This window comes from Crocodylus porosus, unplaced genomic scaffold, assembly GCF_001723895.1.
Source record: "Crocodylus porosus isolate Cpor-Errol unplaced genomic scaffold, CroPor_comp1, whole genome shotgun sequence".
NCBI classification, from domain to species: domain Eukaryota; kingdom Metazoa; phylum Chordata; order Crocodylia; family Crocodylidae; genus Crocodylus; species Crocodylus porosus.
Window position 1 is genome coordinate 3,325,134 of NW_017728949.1, and position 18,333 is coordinate 3,343,466.

The window sequence follows — 18,333 nt, forward strand, 5'->3', positions numbered from 1 at the left end:
AAAAAGGACTTCTTGTTGTCCTTGATCCGGGAAGCTAGTCCCAGTTCCATCTCTGCCTTGGCCTCCCTGACTGCCCCCCTGCAGCCCTCAGCAACCACAATATTGTCCTCCCTGGTGATAGCCCCTCCCTGCCATTGGGTGTGCACCTCCCTTTTAGCTAGGAGACATTCCAGGATGCTTTTGGTGAGCCATGGGGGCTTTTGCGCCCTCCTGCCCCCTTTGATCCGTGTTGGGATTGCCTCCCTTTGGGCTTGGAGGATTGTCTCCTTATGGAGCGACCACTCTTCTTGGACACCTGGCTCCCCTCCCCTCCGGGACCTCAGTGCTTCCCTGACTATTCTCCTTAGCTCATTGAAATTTGCCCTCCTGATGAAATGTAGGGCTGCTGCCTTGCTGCAGGGCTTTGCCACCTTGTGCTGGATGGTGAATTCCAGCAGGCGATGATCACTGTCGCCCAGGTAGTCGAGCACCCGCAGCCCCCTCACCAGGTCGTCACCCGTGGCCAGCACCAGGTGCAACAAGGCGTCTCCCATGGTGGGGCTGTGTACCTCCTGGGTTAGATGGAGGTCTTGCAGTTGGGCTAGGAACCTATGTGAGGGGTCAGACCGGGCTGATTGCTCTTTCCAGCATAAGTCTGGAAAGTTCATGTCACCCATGATGACCACATCCTTTGACCTAACTACTCCATGAGCTGACTTAAGAATTCCCAGTCTAGCTCTTTCCCTTGGTTGGGTGGTCTATAGTAGACCCCCACCATTAAGTCTCTTTCCTCTTGACTGCCTTGTATTCTAACCCAGAGCACTTCAGATTGCCCCTCCTCTGATTCTGCGCTACTTGATGAAGATGTGTATTCCTCCCTGAGGTAAAGCATCACACCCCCACCTTTCCTCCCTGTCCTGTCCCTCCTCTACAGCCTATAGCCCTTGATATTCACCGTCCAGTCATGCGTTGGATCCCACCACGTTTCAGCGAGTCCCACTATGTCTGGGTTGGTGTCAGCTGGCAGGATGGTAAGTTCCTCTTGCTTGTTCCCCATACTACGAGCGTTTGTGTAGAGGCATTTGAGGCCTCCTGTGGATGTGTGCACTGGCCCCCTACTTTCAGCATTACCCTGGCCCCTGTTGCTTACCTGTGTATATGTTCCACTCATCGGTCTAGGCTGGGCTGTACTTGTGGGTGTTGCTTGGTTTGGCAGTCCAGTGCTTCCTCCATTCTCGTCTTCCCCTTTCTCCTGATGAGCCTAGTTTAAAGCCCACCGGAGGAGATCCGACAACCTAGAAGAGAACACGTGCCCACCTTTAGGGGAAAGGTGGAGCCCATCCCATCTGAGCATGTCTCTTGTCGTGATTTGCGGGTTGTTGTTGAGGAAGCCAAAGCCTGCCTCAAGACACCGTTCCCAAAGCCGCCACTTGGTCTATGCGATGCACGTCGCATACCGTCTTCCACATCCGCTCACTGGTAGGACAGAAGAGAAAACCACCTGTGCACCTACCTCCTTCAGCACGCCCCCCAGAGCGTGGTAGTCTGCCATCAGGTGATCAGGGCTTCTCCTGGCCGCATCTTTAGTACCCACATGGATTAGGACCATGGGGTAGTAATCGATGGGCTGGATCACGGCCTGGATCATCCCCTTCACGTCCTGAAATGCAACCCTATAAGGTTGTTGGACAAAGTTATAACAGAGGAGCCCTGATGTATGTTCTTATTCGTGTACTTTACGGAATACAATGAATGTAGTTTAGAAAAAAATGCCTACATGTTCTACAAAGAACTGCGAGCAATAAGTTGAAGACTTATGGCTTGAGACGTATGGCATAGTGGTACTGGTCAAAATTTGTTTTATATGACAGAATAGTTTCTCTTCTTGACTCTGTTAGTTAGTGGCACAGTTCAGGCATCCCAGTGCATGACTACAATGCCCACATTGTCAGAACAAAGCGTTAGGATGGGCAGGAGGACTTTAACTACAAAGTATCCTTTACCTGGTTGTGTTAGTGCGTTAACTGCAAACTTGTGTGATACTTGCATCTCAATAAATGACAGTTCCTTTAATAAATATATATCATTAAAAATAACTCTAGAAAAATTAGTTACTAAAACAGCTGTTAATGCAGAAGTATGGTCCCTTGCGATAGCTCAAGTGTTTGGCAAAACTGAAACTTCTGAAAGTAAGGCAATGTAGGATTGGTGACTTACACACATGACACCACCTACCCCTGTACTTTTACCTAGCTTCCATTAAATCAACAGATCACATTCATTTTCCACCTGACTGCTGACACCTCCTGTGGCAAGAAAACCCCTTGGTATCCAATGAGTCACTCCAGAGAGTGCAGCTGTGAAGTGAGGCTGGGCTCAGGGTTATTCATTGCTTTCCTATGGGATCTCACAGGGGTCAGGTAGAGAAGCATCCAGTTCACCCTGCATCGCAATTGTAGCTGCTCCAACTAATCCCTGAGTTGCATCTAATTTGGATTTTATTGAATTTTCCCCTGGTGGCTGCTGCTTCCTTTTTCAGGTTGTCAAATTTTGTTATTGCTACTTCTTTATATGTCTGTAAGAAAGATCATGGACTCTGGGCATCTTTACACATGCTCAGGGTGGGAGGAGTGGGCACTTTAATTGAAGTGACTCTTGGGAGCACTCTAAAACTCCTGCAGCATCCTGTGTATTCAGCATCCTGTATTTCAAAATGGTGGTGGGGGCACTTAAACAAGTTCGTTCAATGAGTTTTAGTTTAAAGCACCCCTGCCGCCACTTTGAAGCACGGGGACACTGAATACACATGACGGCAAGACTGCTGAAGCGTGCTAATTAACACGCTCAGGTAGACTTGATTAATCAAGTTGTAGTTGACAGAGTTGTAGTTATTCTGTATTTTAGTTGTGGGGTCAAACCTCAGGGGGCTTTAAACAGTATGTTAAGGAGTTGTATTCTGATAAATTTTGAAAAAATAAACTTAATGCTGTGATCTGTAGTAGTGGTGTAGGAATTGACAGCATGCTACAAATTAAGCATGCTTACAGATATTTAATGCAGTTTTTTTGTAGTAAAAGGGGAGAGGAATTCTTTTTTTGTTCAAAACTAAACTAAGGTATTGGTTACCTAAATTGAGTGTTTTCAGAATTCAGATTGGGTGTTGTGTTACCATCTGTATTATGCTGTTAAGAGAAAGATTTGTGTTATTAAAAATGGCCTCTCTTTTTATAAGACAGCTTGTTTTGAGTTCCAGTATTCATGAATGTGTAGACAGTTTGTTTCCAGGACATTGGGTAGAAGGCTTTGCCAAGAAGAGACTGAAATGAGTCTAGTTTTTTTTAAAAGAAAATCAGATTACTGTAACATTCAAGTTGAGAGGGGGGCCTAACCTTTATCAGCAATGAAAATTATTATTTACTCCATTAGGCACTAGAAAAGGGCTTCTATAATGAATGCTGATCCCAAACTCTGAAAAAAAAATCAGTTTAATAATAGAATTGTTTTATTTGCAGGTCCTAGATGAGAAGAAGCTCCAAGAAGTTGACAGCTTATGGAAAGAATTTGAAACTCCTGAAAAAGCAAACAAGATGTAAGCACTTCCATGAGGCAGTAGTAGTGTCCTGGCTTTGGAAAAACAAGTCTGCACATCTGAGATTTGTGGGGCAGATATTATATTCTGCTTATACTGTTTGAAGTTCTTCAGTGTGAGAGAAATGATCTGAAATAAGACCATGTGGGTGTACAGAGAAAATAAGTGTAAAAAATTAAAAACCCGTAAAAAGAAATACTTTTCCCAACAACACATAATAAACTGTGGAACTTGCTGCCACTTGGAGGAGCTGAGGCCTAGGACTTAACAGTGTTCCAAAAGGGAGCAGATATTTATACAGATAAAAATATCCAACATTATAATTGGAGCTGAACAAAAAGCCAGGTTTCTGCTTCTCAATAAATTTTCTTTAGTTGTTTGGTTTTAGATCCTATCACACTTGCAGTGAACTGAAAGCTCCCCAAAGCGTCATTGCTAATACCAATAGTGAATATCAATTTAACAGAGCAGGTGCTGGGAGTTCCGGGGTTTTCAGCCCAGAACAGACCTACCAGGTCTCCAGGTGCCCATTCATTAGTCGGATCTGCCATATTTCCAGCTAGGAGATACTCTGAAGTCAGAGAGCAGTTTTATCTACTGAGCTATCACCACATCCCTTGCTGCCTTAGCTGGCCCTTAGGTCTGATCCACTAAGGATTTCAGTCTGTCTTATGTTCCTGAGAGAGCATTAGCATAAGCCTTGAGCTGATGCAAGTGTAACTCTAGAGGATATGACCTTGCTTCTGTTGTGGATATCTGCCTCAGAAAGAACAGTATTTAATCACAAGTGGCTTAGAGCCCTGATAAAATTGTTCTGGGTCGAGATGGCTTCTTAACTGCAATTCTCTAGATACTGAAGAGGAAGATGATTATAGGAGCAGGGGGAGGAGGTTGAATCTGGGGAGTTAACAAGAGGTAATTTAGCCAAGAACTGTTGTTCATATATTGCTTGGGTTGAGTAAACTGATGAGAAGATAGGAAATCTTTTCCATACATGAGCTCAAAGTGTTTCCCCAGTTTTTAGCTAAAAGTTGAAAATACATTCAAACATCTATTTTGCTGGGAAGAGTTGGGACATCTGTGTGTGAAAATGTAGTTCATACTTAAAATCTTTTGGTGAAAATAAACGCAGTCAGAATTTACATTGTGTCTTTGCCACCTGATACTTAAATTGTTCTAGAGGCAGAGTATTCGGTTTCAAAGTTAGGGAGATAGGAAATGTCACTTGTCAGGCAACATTGAGGGTGCAAGTTAATCAAAGGACCAGTGTTGCAATTGAATGGTTGGTGCCTGTCTTTTGATGTGAACTGTCATATAGAAAGCACAGATTCAGGTGTTTGTTTCCCCCTCCCCCCTTGCTTCCTTGTGATTTTTTTCCAGTAAAAATGTTTGATCACAGGTCTCTTATTATTTGGAGATCTGAGGATGTTGTTTGGAGAGACCTGGGTGATGAAAACATACAAGTCTGAAGCTTGATCAGGAAGTTCAAGACTGAACACCCCTTCTACCTTAATTGGTGGTTGGGAGATGGCAAAACTCAGACTTCTACCTCCTGTGCTTTTAGAAGGACATAGGATCCCACATATTTGATGGGAATCAGGGAAGCTAATACCTCATCCATTTCTTTTATGATGCATAGGATAAGAAAGATGATGCAGCTTGTTTAAATAGAGATTAGTCTGTCAACCATAATATTAAAATATCTTCTTTTTTTTATCTAGAGTGAAGCTGAAACATTTTGAAAAGTTTCAGGATACAACAGAAGCACTTGCTGGTAAGTACAGATAAGAGAATTGACTGTGATCTTTTCAATGGGTACTTTTTAAATAAATGCTCATCCGGTATTCTTCCTCTTATCCCCTTATGTTGTGTAGGTTTAATTTTAAGTTACAGCTTTTCAGAAAATAGACTGTTTCTTCTTTTTGTGTCTTATGAGGCCAATCTCAAGCCTCTGGGAGCTAGATAAACAATACTGAAGTCTAGTTTTTGCTCCAATGTCAATTGCCCAGGCAGCATACAGACAGAAAGAACATTTTGATAACTTTATATTCTTATGTGCTCTATACTCTGTTGTTAATGATGCATTATTGTTGCAACTGATTCTAAATGATTTGGTCCAACATTTCGTCACTACCACTGAGACAACAGATAAATACTGTCCTAAATATAATGGGACTGCTATTGTCATTGTGTTAGGGAAGTACATTTTGTATGGTTTAGGCTAGTGTATAAAATGCTTAATTCTCTTTAGGTAGTCGCATTCTGAAATTATTTGTAGCCATGTGCAAATTCTGGCACTTCATTGTTTCCTAGTAATTGGGAAATTTAATATTACAGACACTGAATAATCAAATCCTAAAAGAACACAGGCTAAACGATCATTTAGTTGTGGCCTGACTTCTGTTTGAATAGTATGTGGTGCTATGTAAACTCGGTTGATAAACGTTTTGGTGATAAATGGCATATCTGACAGTGAGTCTCACTGCCCTGGAGTAGTTGGGGTAAGTTTAAAAAAAACCCACCAAGGAAAGTATGTTAAAAAGCCTTTACACTTGGGATGCAAGGAAATAAGAAGCTCAAATTGCTCTTTTTTCCTGCGTATCTTGCAGACTATCTAGAGCAGAGGTGTTGAACTTGCCATGCATGTAGCTCGGGCAGGTCTGGAATTTGGGACAAGGCATAGAAGCCAGTCAGGAGGCTATGCTGTGGGGTGGGGACCTGGGGAGGGTGTTGGATGATAGCTGCATTAACCTCCACAGTCACCATTGCATCTGGATCCAGCCCCCCATGGGATGGGGTAAGCTGGACGTACCTAATCCAGAATGGTACCAGCAGTCCTAGGGTTCAGATCATTTAGTCTGTTACAGACTGACTTGGACAATTTATCCACTTCTTCTTTTCCAGTTCTTTACTTTTGTGAAATAAAGGATACTTGTTTTGCCTATCTCACAGAAATATTCTTAGCATTCAGTTTGTAAGCTGCTTTTTAGGTATATTATATATGCATTTAAGCACTGCTTAAATATTATTAAGTGCATTAAGAATTGCTTGTCAGCTTAAAAGCTTCATTGTAAGCATCTCAGGGAGCACTGGTCAGAGGAATGTTGATCAAAGCATTTCGATTTTATTCTGTTCCTTTAACATTTTTTGAAATCAGATCATTAACTTTTCTATGAGTTATGTTGGAGCTGTGACATCAACCAAATAACTTCACTGGAGCATGGAGGTCACCTGTCAAGGGAGTTGTGTAAGTCCCTTCTTAAAGTATAGAGTGTGGGATTGTCAAGCTTTTACAGTTTTATTAATATTTGTGGAGTTTAAAAAAAGCCTTTCATTTTCAAATCCACACAACATACATTAAGAAGGTCTATATCTGATTGTTTCCTGCCCCACCACAATTAAACTTCATGCTTCAGTAAACTCTCATGGAGGATGTAACATTAAGCAGCAAAATTTTTAACTGAGATGTTATGTAATGGGAGTTTATGACCATGACTTTAAAGAGCAGGAAAGGATTTGGACACTTAAATTACGTGCTGATGCCCCAGACCGGTTTCGCTGAATATTCGTAATCTATCTAAATTATATGGGAGTGTTTGTAGAATCCCTTTAACAAACTTTCAGCAGAATTGGAATGTAAGCATGATTCTTTATATAGATAGTATAAGGACGTGGGAGAGAACTATTCTTGAATTCAAGTACAGCTGTGCAAGTATCTTACTTTATTTTTCTTTATTCCATTTAAGCCACCACAGGGGAAAAATAGTTACAGCTGAGATTTTGATTGTTGTGTTTTGCAGTAGGGTGAATGGGAATGTGTCAAGTTGTATCTGAGAATTTTTTTTCATTACTTATTCTGAACAGATTTTAGAAAGCTTTTGTTGTTGTTGTTGTATCTTTATACTCTTTTCCCCTTCTACAGCATCTACAGCTCTGGTAGAGGGAAAACTCAGCAAGAACTTGAAGAAAATTCTGAAGAAGATAGTAGCAAAAGATGCCCATGAGCAACTGGCTATAGCAGATGCCAAACTTGGAGGTGTCATAAAGGTGAAAATTGGCTTTACTGTACTGTTCCTTTTTTTGTGCTGCTGAGATCTTATGAACAGGACCCTTGTGTTTGGCAATAATGTAGCCATGTAATGTGCTACAGATGCTAGGTTTTGGTTTAAAGAAAATTCTAGCCTGTTTGGAGAAAGAAACTTCCAGGTATGAACTGAGCGTAGACAGATAAAACATTGTTTTCTTGTGCATGAATGAGTAGCCTGTAAAATGGACAGATGTGAGTGAACTTGCCATTGTTGTATTATGGTTTCAGCTCATTAATCTAGCAAATGTCAGTATGAACTATTTTTGTGTTTATCCTTTAAGAACATTAGCCTGGATATTTACACCGTTCATTGTTGATCGCTATGGCAAGGTCTACTGGGAGTTCACATCCTTACCAAGCTGCTAAATGTATCATATGTTCTCCAATTCTTGGCCACAAAATGGAAGAAAAGGGAGATGCACTAGTTTCCTGGTTCTAAAATCCTTGGTGTTGGATCCTCAGACTATCTCATGCTTTACTGAGCAGCAAACCCTGATGCCCAAGCCTTGTGCTTGCTATCTGATCTATTCTGGCCTGCAGCAGTTTCACAAATTGTCAAAACAGAAATCTGTAGACACTGAAAATTAGCTTGCATTGTAGGCAGTGAATCAACTGACACAAGGAATACTGAAATAAAGTGTTCATAATCCATTACAAATTAAATCCCTTTGATTTCTTTTGTAACTTGCCAGATAATGTCTAATTGGCTATAGTATTCTGGGTATCTGCAGAATACCAAAGACCTCAGTCATAAATCTTGTTCCTGGAATCTGATCTTGAGGTGAGGAAGGGAAATTAATTTTAAACTGCTCCACAACTGCTGATGGTCTCCAAGGCCATGGTAATTAGTCTGTGATTGCAGTGGGCCCTGTTTCCCTTTCTAGTGTTTTCAGTGAAGTTTGAGAAGGGCACCTGATGATCCCCAGATAATTTAAGGGGCCATCATTTGTCCAGAAAATTTGGGAACTACTGGGGCATGGGCACATACAGGGCTGGGAATGTTAATGTTTGTTTTTTATTCGCTGTCTCTGATGTCAGAGAAATTTTTGTGTAGTTGGTTAACCAGTGGACTCCAGTAGGGGAACAGCTGTAAGAGTCTAATGTTACTCAAAGGGAAAATCTTTTAAGAGGATTTAATTTGGTTAATTCCTAATAATCTTCATTCTTTAGGACAAACTGAACTTAAGTTGTATCCATAGTCCAATGGTTACAGAGCTGATGAGGGGCATACGTTCACAAGTTGAGGGGCTTATCACAGGCCTTCCTTCACGGGAAATGGCAGCAATGTGCCTAGGATTGGCGCACAGGTGAGTTACCAGTGATGGCAATTTTTGTTTCCTTCCACCATCTTTGCCCCACTTTTACATTTTTGTGCACCCAAAGCTTCCTTAAATATTAGTGAATCTTGGGTATGGGATGAGCATGGGATTTGGTCCTAAATATAAGCCCATTGATATGTAAGGTCGTGCACTGGAAGCAAGTGCTTGTGCCATTAATGGTGATTGGTGCCCATGGGTGTATATATGGCCCATACATATTTGTTTAGGCTTTACCCAAAGTGTTTTGTTTTAATTTGTATGATTTTCTCCAGAGTTCTTGCAGAGCTGTAGTTTTACACAGAGTATTACAGGTGGCACAGGGTATCTAATCTGCTTTAGTTGTTTGGGGTTTTTTTTCACATAACCCAAATGTGTGATAAGTAGAGATCTGGGTTTTCCATTTTGTGGCAGGGCACCTGCAGTCCCTGCCACTTGAAGGTTTGTAGTTGGCAGTGAAGCAGCTGACAAATGGGTGCTAGCCTCATCAAGGTTAGCACATGACCCTGAGATTGGCTGGGGGCGGCGTGGAGCAGTCTCCATTTTAACCCAGGCCCTCAGAGAGAGAAGCAGCAGTCTGAGCTGAGCAGGCAAGGAGGCAACATCAGGCTGAGCTACTCCTGGAAGACCTTGGAGATAAAGGCAGGAGCTCTGGGGATTGTTTGGAGGCTCCTGGTCCTGGGCATGACCTGAAACTGCACCCTGCTGGGGAAGGGTGGCCTGGTGGGACTCCCTGTGGTGGGAGAGTCCCCAGGAAATGCCAGGCCAGTTACCTCCCTGGTGAAAGGCAAGGGGGGGCCCCTGAAAACCCCAGCTCCTGCCTATAGGCGGGTTACTGACAAGGGAAGAGACCTGGACCAGGTAAACCCAGAGGGGTACACCTGAGCCCAGAGTAGTGAGGCCAGGCACAGCAGAAGCCACCTGAGCCCACAGGGTGGAAGACCCCAGTGTTAGGGGTCAGGCACAGCGCAGGCCACCTGATCCTCACAGGGTGCAAGACCCAGGTGGCCCCAGTGAGGAGGGCAACAATGAAGCAGCCCAGAGGGGCTAAGCGACAGAAGCGGCCTGAAGTGAGGCTGTGTGGCCCTAAGAAGGGGCAGAAGGTCCAAAGTGGGGCCGAGTGATAGTGAAGTGGCCCAGTTGAGGGCAGTAAAGATGTGAATGGCCTTAGTGAGGGGCAGAATTACTGAATTGTGAAATAGGGAAATACTGGATGTGATCACTAATAATAGGGAAAGACTGGATGTGAGAATCAATATCAGCAGGGCATGGGATGTGTAAGGGGAGGTCAGAGCATGTACAGGGCCCTTGGCATCAAGGGTGAGCAATGGGCAGCCTCCTGCCTTAGAAACAGTAATCCTATTTTTCATCAAGGCATGGCAGGCGAGTGAGGCGGAGGTTTAGACCTGAACAGGCAGGCAGCCAGCACTGAGACCCAACCCTAAAAAGCCAGCCTATTGCACATTACCTCTGGAAAAATATGAGTTTTCTCCTTTAGGGGAGAAAAACGTGGGTTTTCTTCTTTTGAGGGGAAATCCATGGTTCAGTGAAAGGGGTAATTAGCTTCATTTAAGAATTTAAACTGAAGCAGATACCCTGTGTCACGTATAATTCTCTACAAAACTACAGCTCTGCAAGAATTCTGCCTTTAATGCCTTAATCCTCTTTTAAAGTTGTGCGCTACCCCACTCTGCTGTTGGTGTGTGGGGCAGGGGCACCTCACCCTGTCAGGCAAGGTGCTCTCAGTGGCAGCTTTGAGCTTCCCCACCCCATTCCACCCTCCCATGCTGGGGACAGCAGGTTAGAGTCCTCCACCCTCTCCAGCCTGAGTCTGGAGTGAGGGGCAACATCATACCAGGGCTGCTCAGCACCACAAAACAGTGAGGGAGACAGTCGCAGCTAGGCCCATGTCCCAGTGAATGAAGGGGGGAGGCAGAGCTTGATTATTTTTTTTCATGATTAAAAAATGGAAAATCAAGTGCCAAAATATAGGTATTTAGAATTTATTGTATCATAATGATTGAGGAGGCACTGGTAGACTTCCAAATCCCTTTAAAATTGTGAATATATCAGTAAAACCATTGTGTTCAACTGATACCTCTCTATATAGTGGCGTTTCATTTTAATCACAGAAAAACACAGATTTGGGGGTGTTTATCAGAATTTTGGATTTTTAACAGAGAAAACCACGATTAGTGGTGGGAGAGGGCTTTTACAGAGTAACTCACAAGTTGATTTTGTTTTAAAATGCCTCAGGATAGAGTCAACCTGTTGCAGAGTAGGATATAGTGCTGTCAGTTAATTTTTGTGACAAAACTTTCAGGAACAAATAGCCAACAAATTTGTTGCCACTGTCATGCATAGTACAGGCAGGCTTGGTTCTGCCATTCACAGTGGCTGTTGTGTGTATGCAGCAGCTGTTGTGGGAGCAGATAACAGCAGTTCTTCTCCAAGCTTCTTGCACTGCACAGCAGAGGTCAATCCAAGGTATAAAATTAAGCAAGTGTGAATGAGTCTAGCTGTAAACTGATTCATTCAAAATGAAACAGGTGGAAAATACATGGTCTTCTTAGTGGAATGCCAGGGCAGTAAAGGATACAATTAATAAATGTTGTTTTGTTCTCAGCCTCTCCCGATACAAGTTGAAGTTCAGTCCAGACAAAGTGGATACAATGATTGTCCAGGCAATCTGTGAGTACATTTGGGTTTTAAATGTTTCAGGATTCTGTGGAGGACAGCTACATATGTTAACGTCTTAAAATTTCTACTAACATTATAGTACATCTGGGCAATTTGCCTCAACTAAGCTAAGGTTTTTGCTTGCAAAGGTGCAAGTTGGGTAGCATTGGGAGCCATGGTCCTTTATCCACAAAACAAGTATCCATTGTCAAGCAGTGTTGAATGAAACTGTTTGGCACTTTAAAACCCATACTGTTGTCAATGATGGAATCTTGTTCAACTGAAAATAATGATGTTATTCAGCCTTTCGTCACTACCACTGAGACAACACATGGGAATGCTGGTGTTGAATTAAAAGAAACTGCTGTAGCCTTGGGGGTTAAGTGGACTATATATAGTAGGTGTTTTACCTTGTTGTAATGTAAATAAGAATATAGCTCATCTGCTAACTGAAGAGACACTACGTGAAGAAGAGAGCCTCTTGCTTCCGTTCTTGTTTACCGTTTTAAATCAGTTCACATGACTCAGTCATCACAGCTAAAAACTTGTTTTCCCCCTATGGACTTAAACCTGGCATCTTGACAGCTCAGAATTTTATTGGCTCTCGCTTTCATAATTACATTTTTGAAACTTTTGTGATCTTTTCTTGCTGACCTTGGACACAAATTGAGACTTGAATTTAATCTGGAACACAGCTCATCGAAGCGAAGCAAATGCCTGGAAATAGTTTACTGTTCATTTATAGAAGGGGTAGGCAAAATGGTAAATCTGGCTGGTGGCCAGATTCCGTTTCCCAGCAGCCCTTGCCTACATGGCTGGGGCTAGTTTCCATGAAAGCCTCACCAGCAGCTGCGCTGTGATAGTGTGGGGCCAAGGTTTCCGTGGAGACTGGCCCCAGCCGTGCTGGCCAGGGTGTGGAGCTCCTCTGCAGCTGGACTGTGATCTTGCAGCGGTGACAGCGTGGTCCAAACCTGGGACAGAGCTGTGATTTTTCAGCCTGTGCACTTCTGCCTGGGGCATACAGGCTGCAGATCACAACTCTGCCCCAGCTCTGGACCACACTGTCACCGCTCCAAGATCCCAGCCCGGCTGCAGAACAGCTTTGCACTCCTCCGGTAGGGTCAGCATTGGAGGAGGCGTTTAGGGGGGCTATAGTTGCCCCAAAATTCCCCGTAGCCACCTCTCCCAGTGGCGCCACTACTGCCCACCCTGCTTCTGCTCACAGCACAGCTGGCCCTGCTGCTGCCTGCCAGTACTGCTGGGGTTGGTCTCCGTGGAAACCCTGGCCCTGCACTATAGCAGAGTGGCTACTGCTGGGGTCTTCATGGAAGCCTGCCCCAGTGATGTGGGCAGGGGCTGCTGGGAAATAGAGTCTGCTACTGGCTAGATCTGGCTGGCAGGCCAAACTTTTCCCTCCCCTGATTTATAGTGACTTGAACATTGTATGTTACCCCTCCACTGTTTTGTATCTATCTCTACAGATACAGTACAGTATATTACATAAGAGGGGCCCAAGTCCTCCTCTGAGCCTCAAGGTGCCACTATAATTTATATATCAAGTAGTGGAAGAGGATAGCTGTTGGCAGTTGTATCCTTTTTTTTTTTCCAAAGCAGATCATTACGGTTTACACCTGAGGCCGTTTTAGTCTATCCTCCTGAATGCCTGACTTAATGTTTCCAGATAAGGAAAGGAGGAGCAAAATTTTCAGTGTGGCTGCTGCTGCCACCACCATTGGGGAGATGCATCGTAGGCTACATAGAAAAAACGTGTCATTTGCATGACATGTCCCTGCGATAGGCAAGAATTTTTGTGAGTGATATTGGACCAACTGCACGGTTGGGATAATTAGACAAGCTTTCAAATGCAAGGCATTCTTCATTGGGTCACCTACCTGCCTTCTATTCAAAAGTTTCTTTCCACAAAAATCCTTGCCTCTTACATAATTCTTTTGATTATCACAACTACAACATTACTCTACCACCACCAAGTCCTTGTGATTAAAAAGTAATAAAAATTATTATCTTCGTGATCATTTGTCCTCAGAAGTATAAAACCAAAGCACAGCAGGACAGGCTGAGAATAGAATGCAGTTCATAATTCTGAATTCCCATTTGCACATTTAAATAGAACTCTTTCTAGGTGAGGTGTGCCAAGCCCATTAACACTAGTTAAACTTTTCAAAATGTCTTTCAGAGTAGCTTTGTGTGTAACAGTGTAGTGCACATTGCCCAATAAAATTAATCTTAGAAAAAAATACCTGGTTCCAGCAGTATAATTTATCTGAAGATGAAAGGCAAATGAAGTAATTCTTGGGAATTTTTCCTTGTTCCTACCATTGCAGCTTCGTTTTCACAAACTGACATCTTACCTTGGCTGGCATGGCAGCCCTACCTTTAAATGTGCTTGGTTGTTTTCAGTTGCTTAAAATTTTGCCAAACATGCTACTTAGGATGAAACATTGGTCCTTCCTGAGATGAGGCCAGTGAAAAATATTGTGGTTTTTTTCCCTTCCCTCACTTGAGAAGGTTCTGGTAGTCTTTTTTTTGTTTCTTTTGAGTAGTTTACTGCTTTTTGGGTTGGACTTGGCATGCAGAATTTGGCAGGAAGATGATTCTTTATGTCACTGATAACTTCTGCTATACCAAAGAAAATCACCAAATGTTGCCAGTTTTAAGACTTTGGAAAATGCATTTTCCATGTACTTGGTAGAGCTGTTACAGGCAATAAACACTTGATTCAGTAGAGCTCTCTTTCGTCTCTAGTGCACAGAATAGATCCTATGTTTCAAATCCTTGTTGACATCAAAGGAACAATCTAATTGAAACTCTGGTTAAGTGTGCCCCACTTCCCTTTGCTGTTGGCAGCATGCAAATTTGGTTGCTCTGCTCTCTCAATTGGCTAAGATATTTGTACTGGATGGCCAGCAGGTTGGAATATTTGTCACATGATTCCTGTACTTTCAGTGTGCTATTTGAAAATCTAGTAAATTAAATACAAAAATTACATTAAATCAACGTTATTCAGGTTGGAGAAACAAGCGGTAAGGAGTTAGGACAGGACAGATTTACAGCTGTCAGTGCAGTCTTAACAGCCACCACTGTTTCATTCCATGGGATCCATGTGTTTTGTGATGCACAGTGCCCAGCTTTGACCTAGAGCTGTGTAGTAAGGAGGCCAAAGAACCCATACTGTCTCATTGGTTGCAGAAGATGGAAGGTATGCAGTGAATGAAGCAGAAAAAAAAATGGTGTCATGGTTAAAGCAGTGAAATGCTTCCTTCGAAAACTGGATTTTACTGCAACCAGCTTAAGCTTTGTGTTGCTAGTCAAGATCCTTAACCAAACTCTTTATCTATCAGGGTTGGGTCTTTCTTATTTTCTGTCCTCTGGTTCGAGACCTTAACTTCTCATTGGCAGAACACTGGTGTGCTCTTGACTGCAACTAAAGCTTTATTTGGACTGTGTAAAATACTGTATAGTGCTGTATATGCTTAGAAAGATCAGGTGCCATATACTTCCAAAATTGGATCCCAAAATTGGCGGATCTTGGTTTTTGGCCATAAATTAATTGACCGTAAATTAAATTACCTATCTGTAAAATGGGTAGTAGTCTGCTCTCATGTCATAGATTTGCTTGGAAATTAAGGCACTACTTGTGAAGCACTCAGCTGTTCTGTGGCACGCTCCCATTTAAAGATAGAAAATACGCTGTTTTCAGAGCAGGGTTTGAATTGAATACTGCTAAGATATGGGGAAACACCAAAGAATGAGAAGAAAACAAAATACTGACTATTGGTTTGTTGAAGGGAGTACCACCCATCTTCTGTGCAGAATAAGGCAAGGGTCCTGTGGAAATAGTGTGAGATCATGTCACGAAGGAGAGTTTTATCATGCATATGCCTGTCCAGCTTCAAATCCATCATTTCCAAACATTTGAGTGCAACCTGAGTAATGTTCTTTTAGCATAGCTCTTTGCATGCAGTTTGACTGGTTAAAATACGTTTCTACTGGAAGATTCTGAACTGATTTAAAAATTGTTAAGTAGTGTTGACCAATCTTAAAATTGCAGTTTTTCATATCAGAGAAGTGCTGTGAAACTCCTTTATTTCCTTTGCAGCTTCAGAGCTATTGACTTGAATTGCCATGTTCCTTTAACTGTTTTTTTAAACCATGTCTGTTCTTTTGTCTTCTGCAGCCCTTCTTGATGATCTGGATAAAGAGCTGAATAACTATATTATGCGGTGTAGGGAATGGTATGGCTGGCACTTCCCTGAACTGGGCAAGATCATTACAGATAACTTAACATACTGTAAATGTGTGCAGAAAGTCGGTGAGTAATGATGACCTTGTGTGGTTGAACGCTGAGCATTAGTACAGACCACAACGTAATAGTGCCATGTGGATCAGCTAACCTGTTATTCACTGCTTATGTACACCAGTCCTACTGTTCTTGATCACATCTGCTCCAGTGACAACTTAAGCAATGGTTTTTATATGGTTTTCCTTCCCTTCCTCCTCCCCCCCTCCCATTTTGATGCAATTTAGTGGTACAGAAACAAGAAAGGACTAATAGATTCATAGATGTTAGGGTTGGAAGGGACCTCAATAGATCATTGTGTCTGACCCCCTGCATAGACAGGAAAGAATGGTGGGTTCAGACTACCCTAGCCAGATGCCCATCCAACCTCCTCTTGAAGACACCCAGGGTAGGGAAGAGCACCACCTCCCATGGGAGCCCGTTCCATACCTTGGCCACCTTAGCTGTGAAGTTCCTCCTAATGTCCAGTCTAAATCTGCTCTCTGCTAGCTTATGGCCATTATTTCTTGTGACCCCCCAGGGGTGCCTTGGTGAGTACAGCCTCACCAATTCCCTTCTGCGCCCCAATGATGAATTTATAGGCAGCCACAAGGTCGCCTTTCAACCGTCTTTTGCAGAGAATACCGCATGACTTGCCAGCTTTCCACAGACTACCAGCAAGTCCCCTTTAGATCACCATAAGTTGACAGACCACACTTTGGGAATGAACTGGCTAAAACTGATGTCAAGATAAAAGCTGAGCTGGCTCTTTGTGAGTGTTCACTGAGACCACAGCTGGTTATATTTATTCCTTGGAGCAGAAGTAATGGTTGCTTTACTCTTGTGGGCACTTGCTTTGCAACTTGTAATAATTTTTTATTGATTTTTTTTACGGCACTATGGCAGGTTTGTAGTACAGAGAAAAACTTGTGGCTTCAGGAGACTTTTATGTAGTGTATCTGAGTAAAATAAAGTAGAATGGGTTAGTGGTAAACTGACTTCACTCTCCCTGGAATTTTCCTTTTGTCTGGTGGGTCTAGAGCAGGGGTGGGCAATTATTTCAGCTGAAGGGCTGCTTACTAAGTTTTGGTGAGTTGACAGGGGCCGCAAAGGTAGCCTCACCCCTTGACATGCCCTGCTCCTGGTTCCTATCTTGGGACCAGAAGTCCCACCCCCTGACCCCTGCCACCAGAAGTCCCTCGCCTTACCCAGAAGTACCCCTTTTGGGAAGTGGGGAAGGGTTCCCATCTTGGAACTGGAAAAAACAACAAATCATATGCAAAAAATCAAATTTCTACTATAACGTTTTAATTTAATTTCAGAAAATATTTTTGTCCCAATTAACATGTATTTGCATAGTGTAGATAGAGGAATTTTGATTGCCTACTAGCTCAAAAATATACAAGAGTAAGATTTTATTGTGTGTGGTGGGGTATGTATGTGTGTGGCTGCATGTATGGGAGGGTGGAGGGGGGCATGAGCAAGTGTGGTGTGTGGACAGGTGTGGTTGTGAAGGGTGTGCACACATACACATCCCCCCCTGCATGGTGCGCAGCCCCTGCTGCCAGCGGCAGGAGGAATCACCAGGCCGTCGGTGCGCTCATGGGCCACGCAGGTGGCAGCACACAGCTCTGGCCTCTTGCAGGAACTGCACGTGGTGGCAGGGAGTGGGGCCAGGCTACCCTGCCTCCATTGCACAAGGCTCCCCGTATCTCACATGCAGCTCCCAGGACCTGGCCAGAGGTGCCACACGGGGGGAGCCCCGTGTAGTGGAGCTAGTGGCCTGGCCTAGCTCGGTTGCATGGGGCTCCGCACAACTTCCAGCAGAGTCCCAGAACCTGTACATGGAAGCAGGGAGCAGCAAAGGCCACCAGCTTCATTGCATGGGGCTTCCCCCCGCCGCGCCCGCTGCCAGTGATTCCCTACTTGCTGCCCAGAGTGCTGCAGCAGGGCCGTGACGAGGAAACAGGGAAGCTGAAGTAGTCCATCCCCTGCCCCCACTCGCAGTAGTGGCCCCATCAGGAAGCTGTGTGCTGGCCGGGGCTCTCCCCTGCACAAGGGTGGGAGCGCAGTGCTCTTCCCCAGCGGGAGTGGGTGGGGCTTGGGCCCCATGTGAGTGCAGCAGGGGCAGCTGCCAGCCAGGCAGGATACAATTAATTGGTGGGCACCTGCCCACAGGCTGGGTGAAATCTCCTGGGGGGCCAGATGTCGTCCATGAGTGATGTTTTGCTTGCCCCTTGTTTTGAGCTTGAGCCCATATCTTAAAATGCTGAAGTATGTCATTTTGGGTGATCTTTAATCCTGGTGCCAATTTGTTCACTTGATTATACTTCCTAATCATTTAATTAAAAAAAAAAAAAAAAAAAAAGGGCTCAGTTAGGCTCCG

The 18,333-nt window shown here is 43.6% G+C and overlaps 1 protein-coding gene across 1 annotated transcript in view; it reads left to right on the top strand.

The window, feature by feature from the left end:
- Positions 1-18,333, top strand: part of NOP58 (NOP58 ribonucleoprotein) — a 43,871-nt gene that overhangs the window by 4,011 nt on the left and 21,527 nt on the right. Inside the window, exons 2-7 of the mRNA XM_019553815.1 lie at positions 3,492-3,568; positions 5,290-5,342; positions 7,491-7,615; positions 8,826-8,962; positions 11,598-11,662; positions 15,846-15,980. Coding sequence (XP_019409360.1) covers positions 3,492-3,568; positions 5,290-5,342; positions 7,491-7,615; positions 8,826-8,962; positions 11,598-11,662; positions 15,846-15,980 — 592 coding nt within the window. The remainder of the gene's footprint in view (positions 1-3,491; positions 3,569-5,289; positions 5,343-7,490; positions 7,616-8,825; positions 8,963-11,597; positions 11,663-15,845; positions 15,981-18,333) is intronic.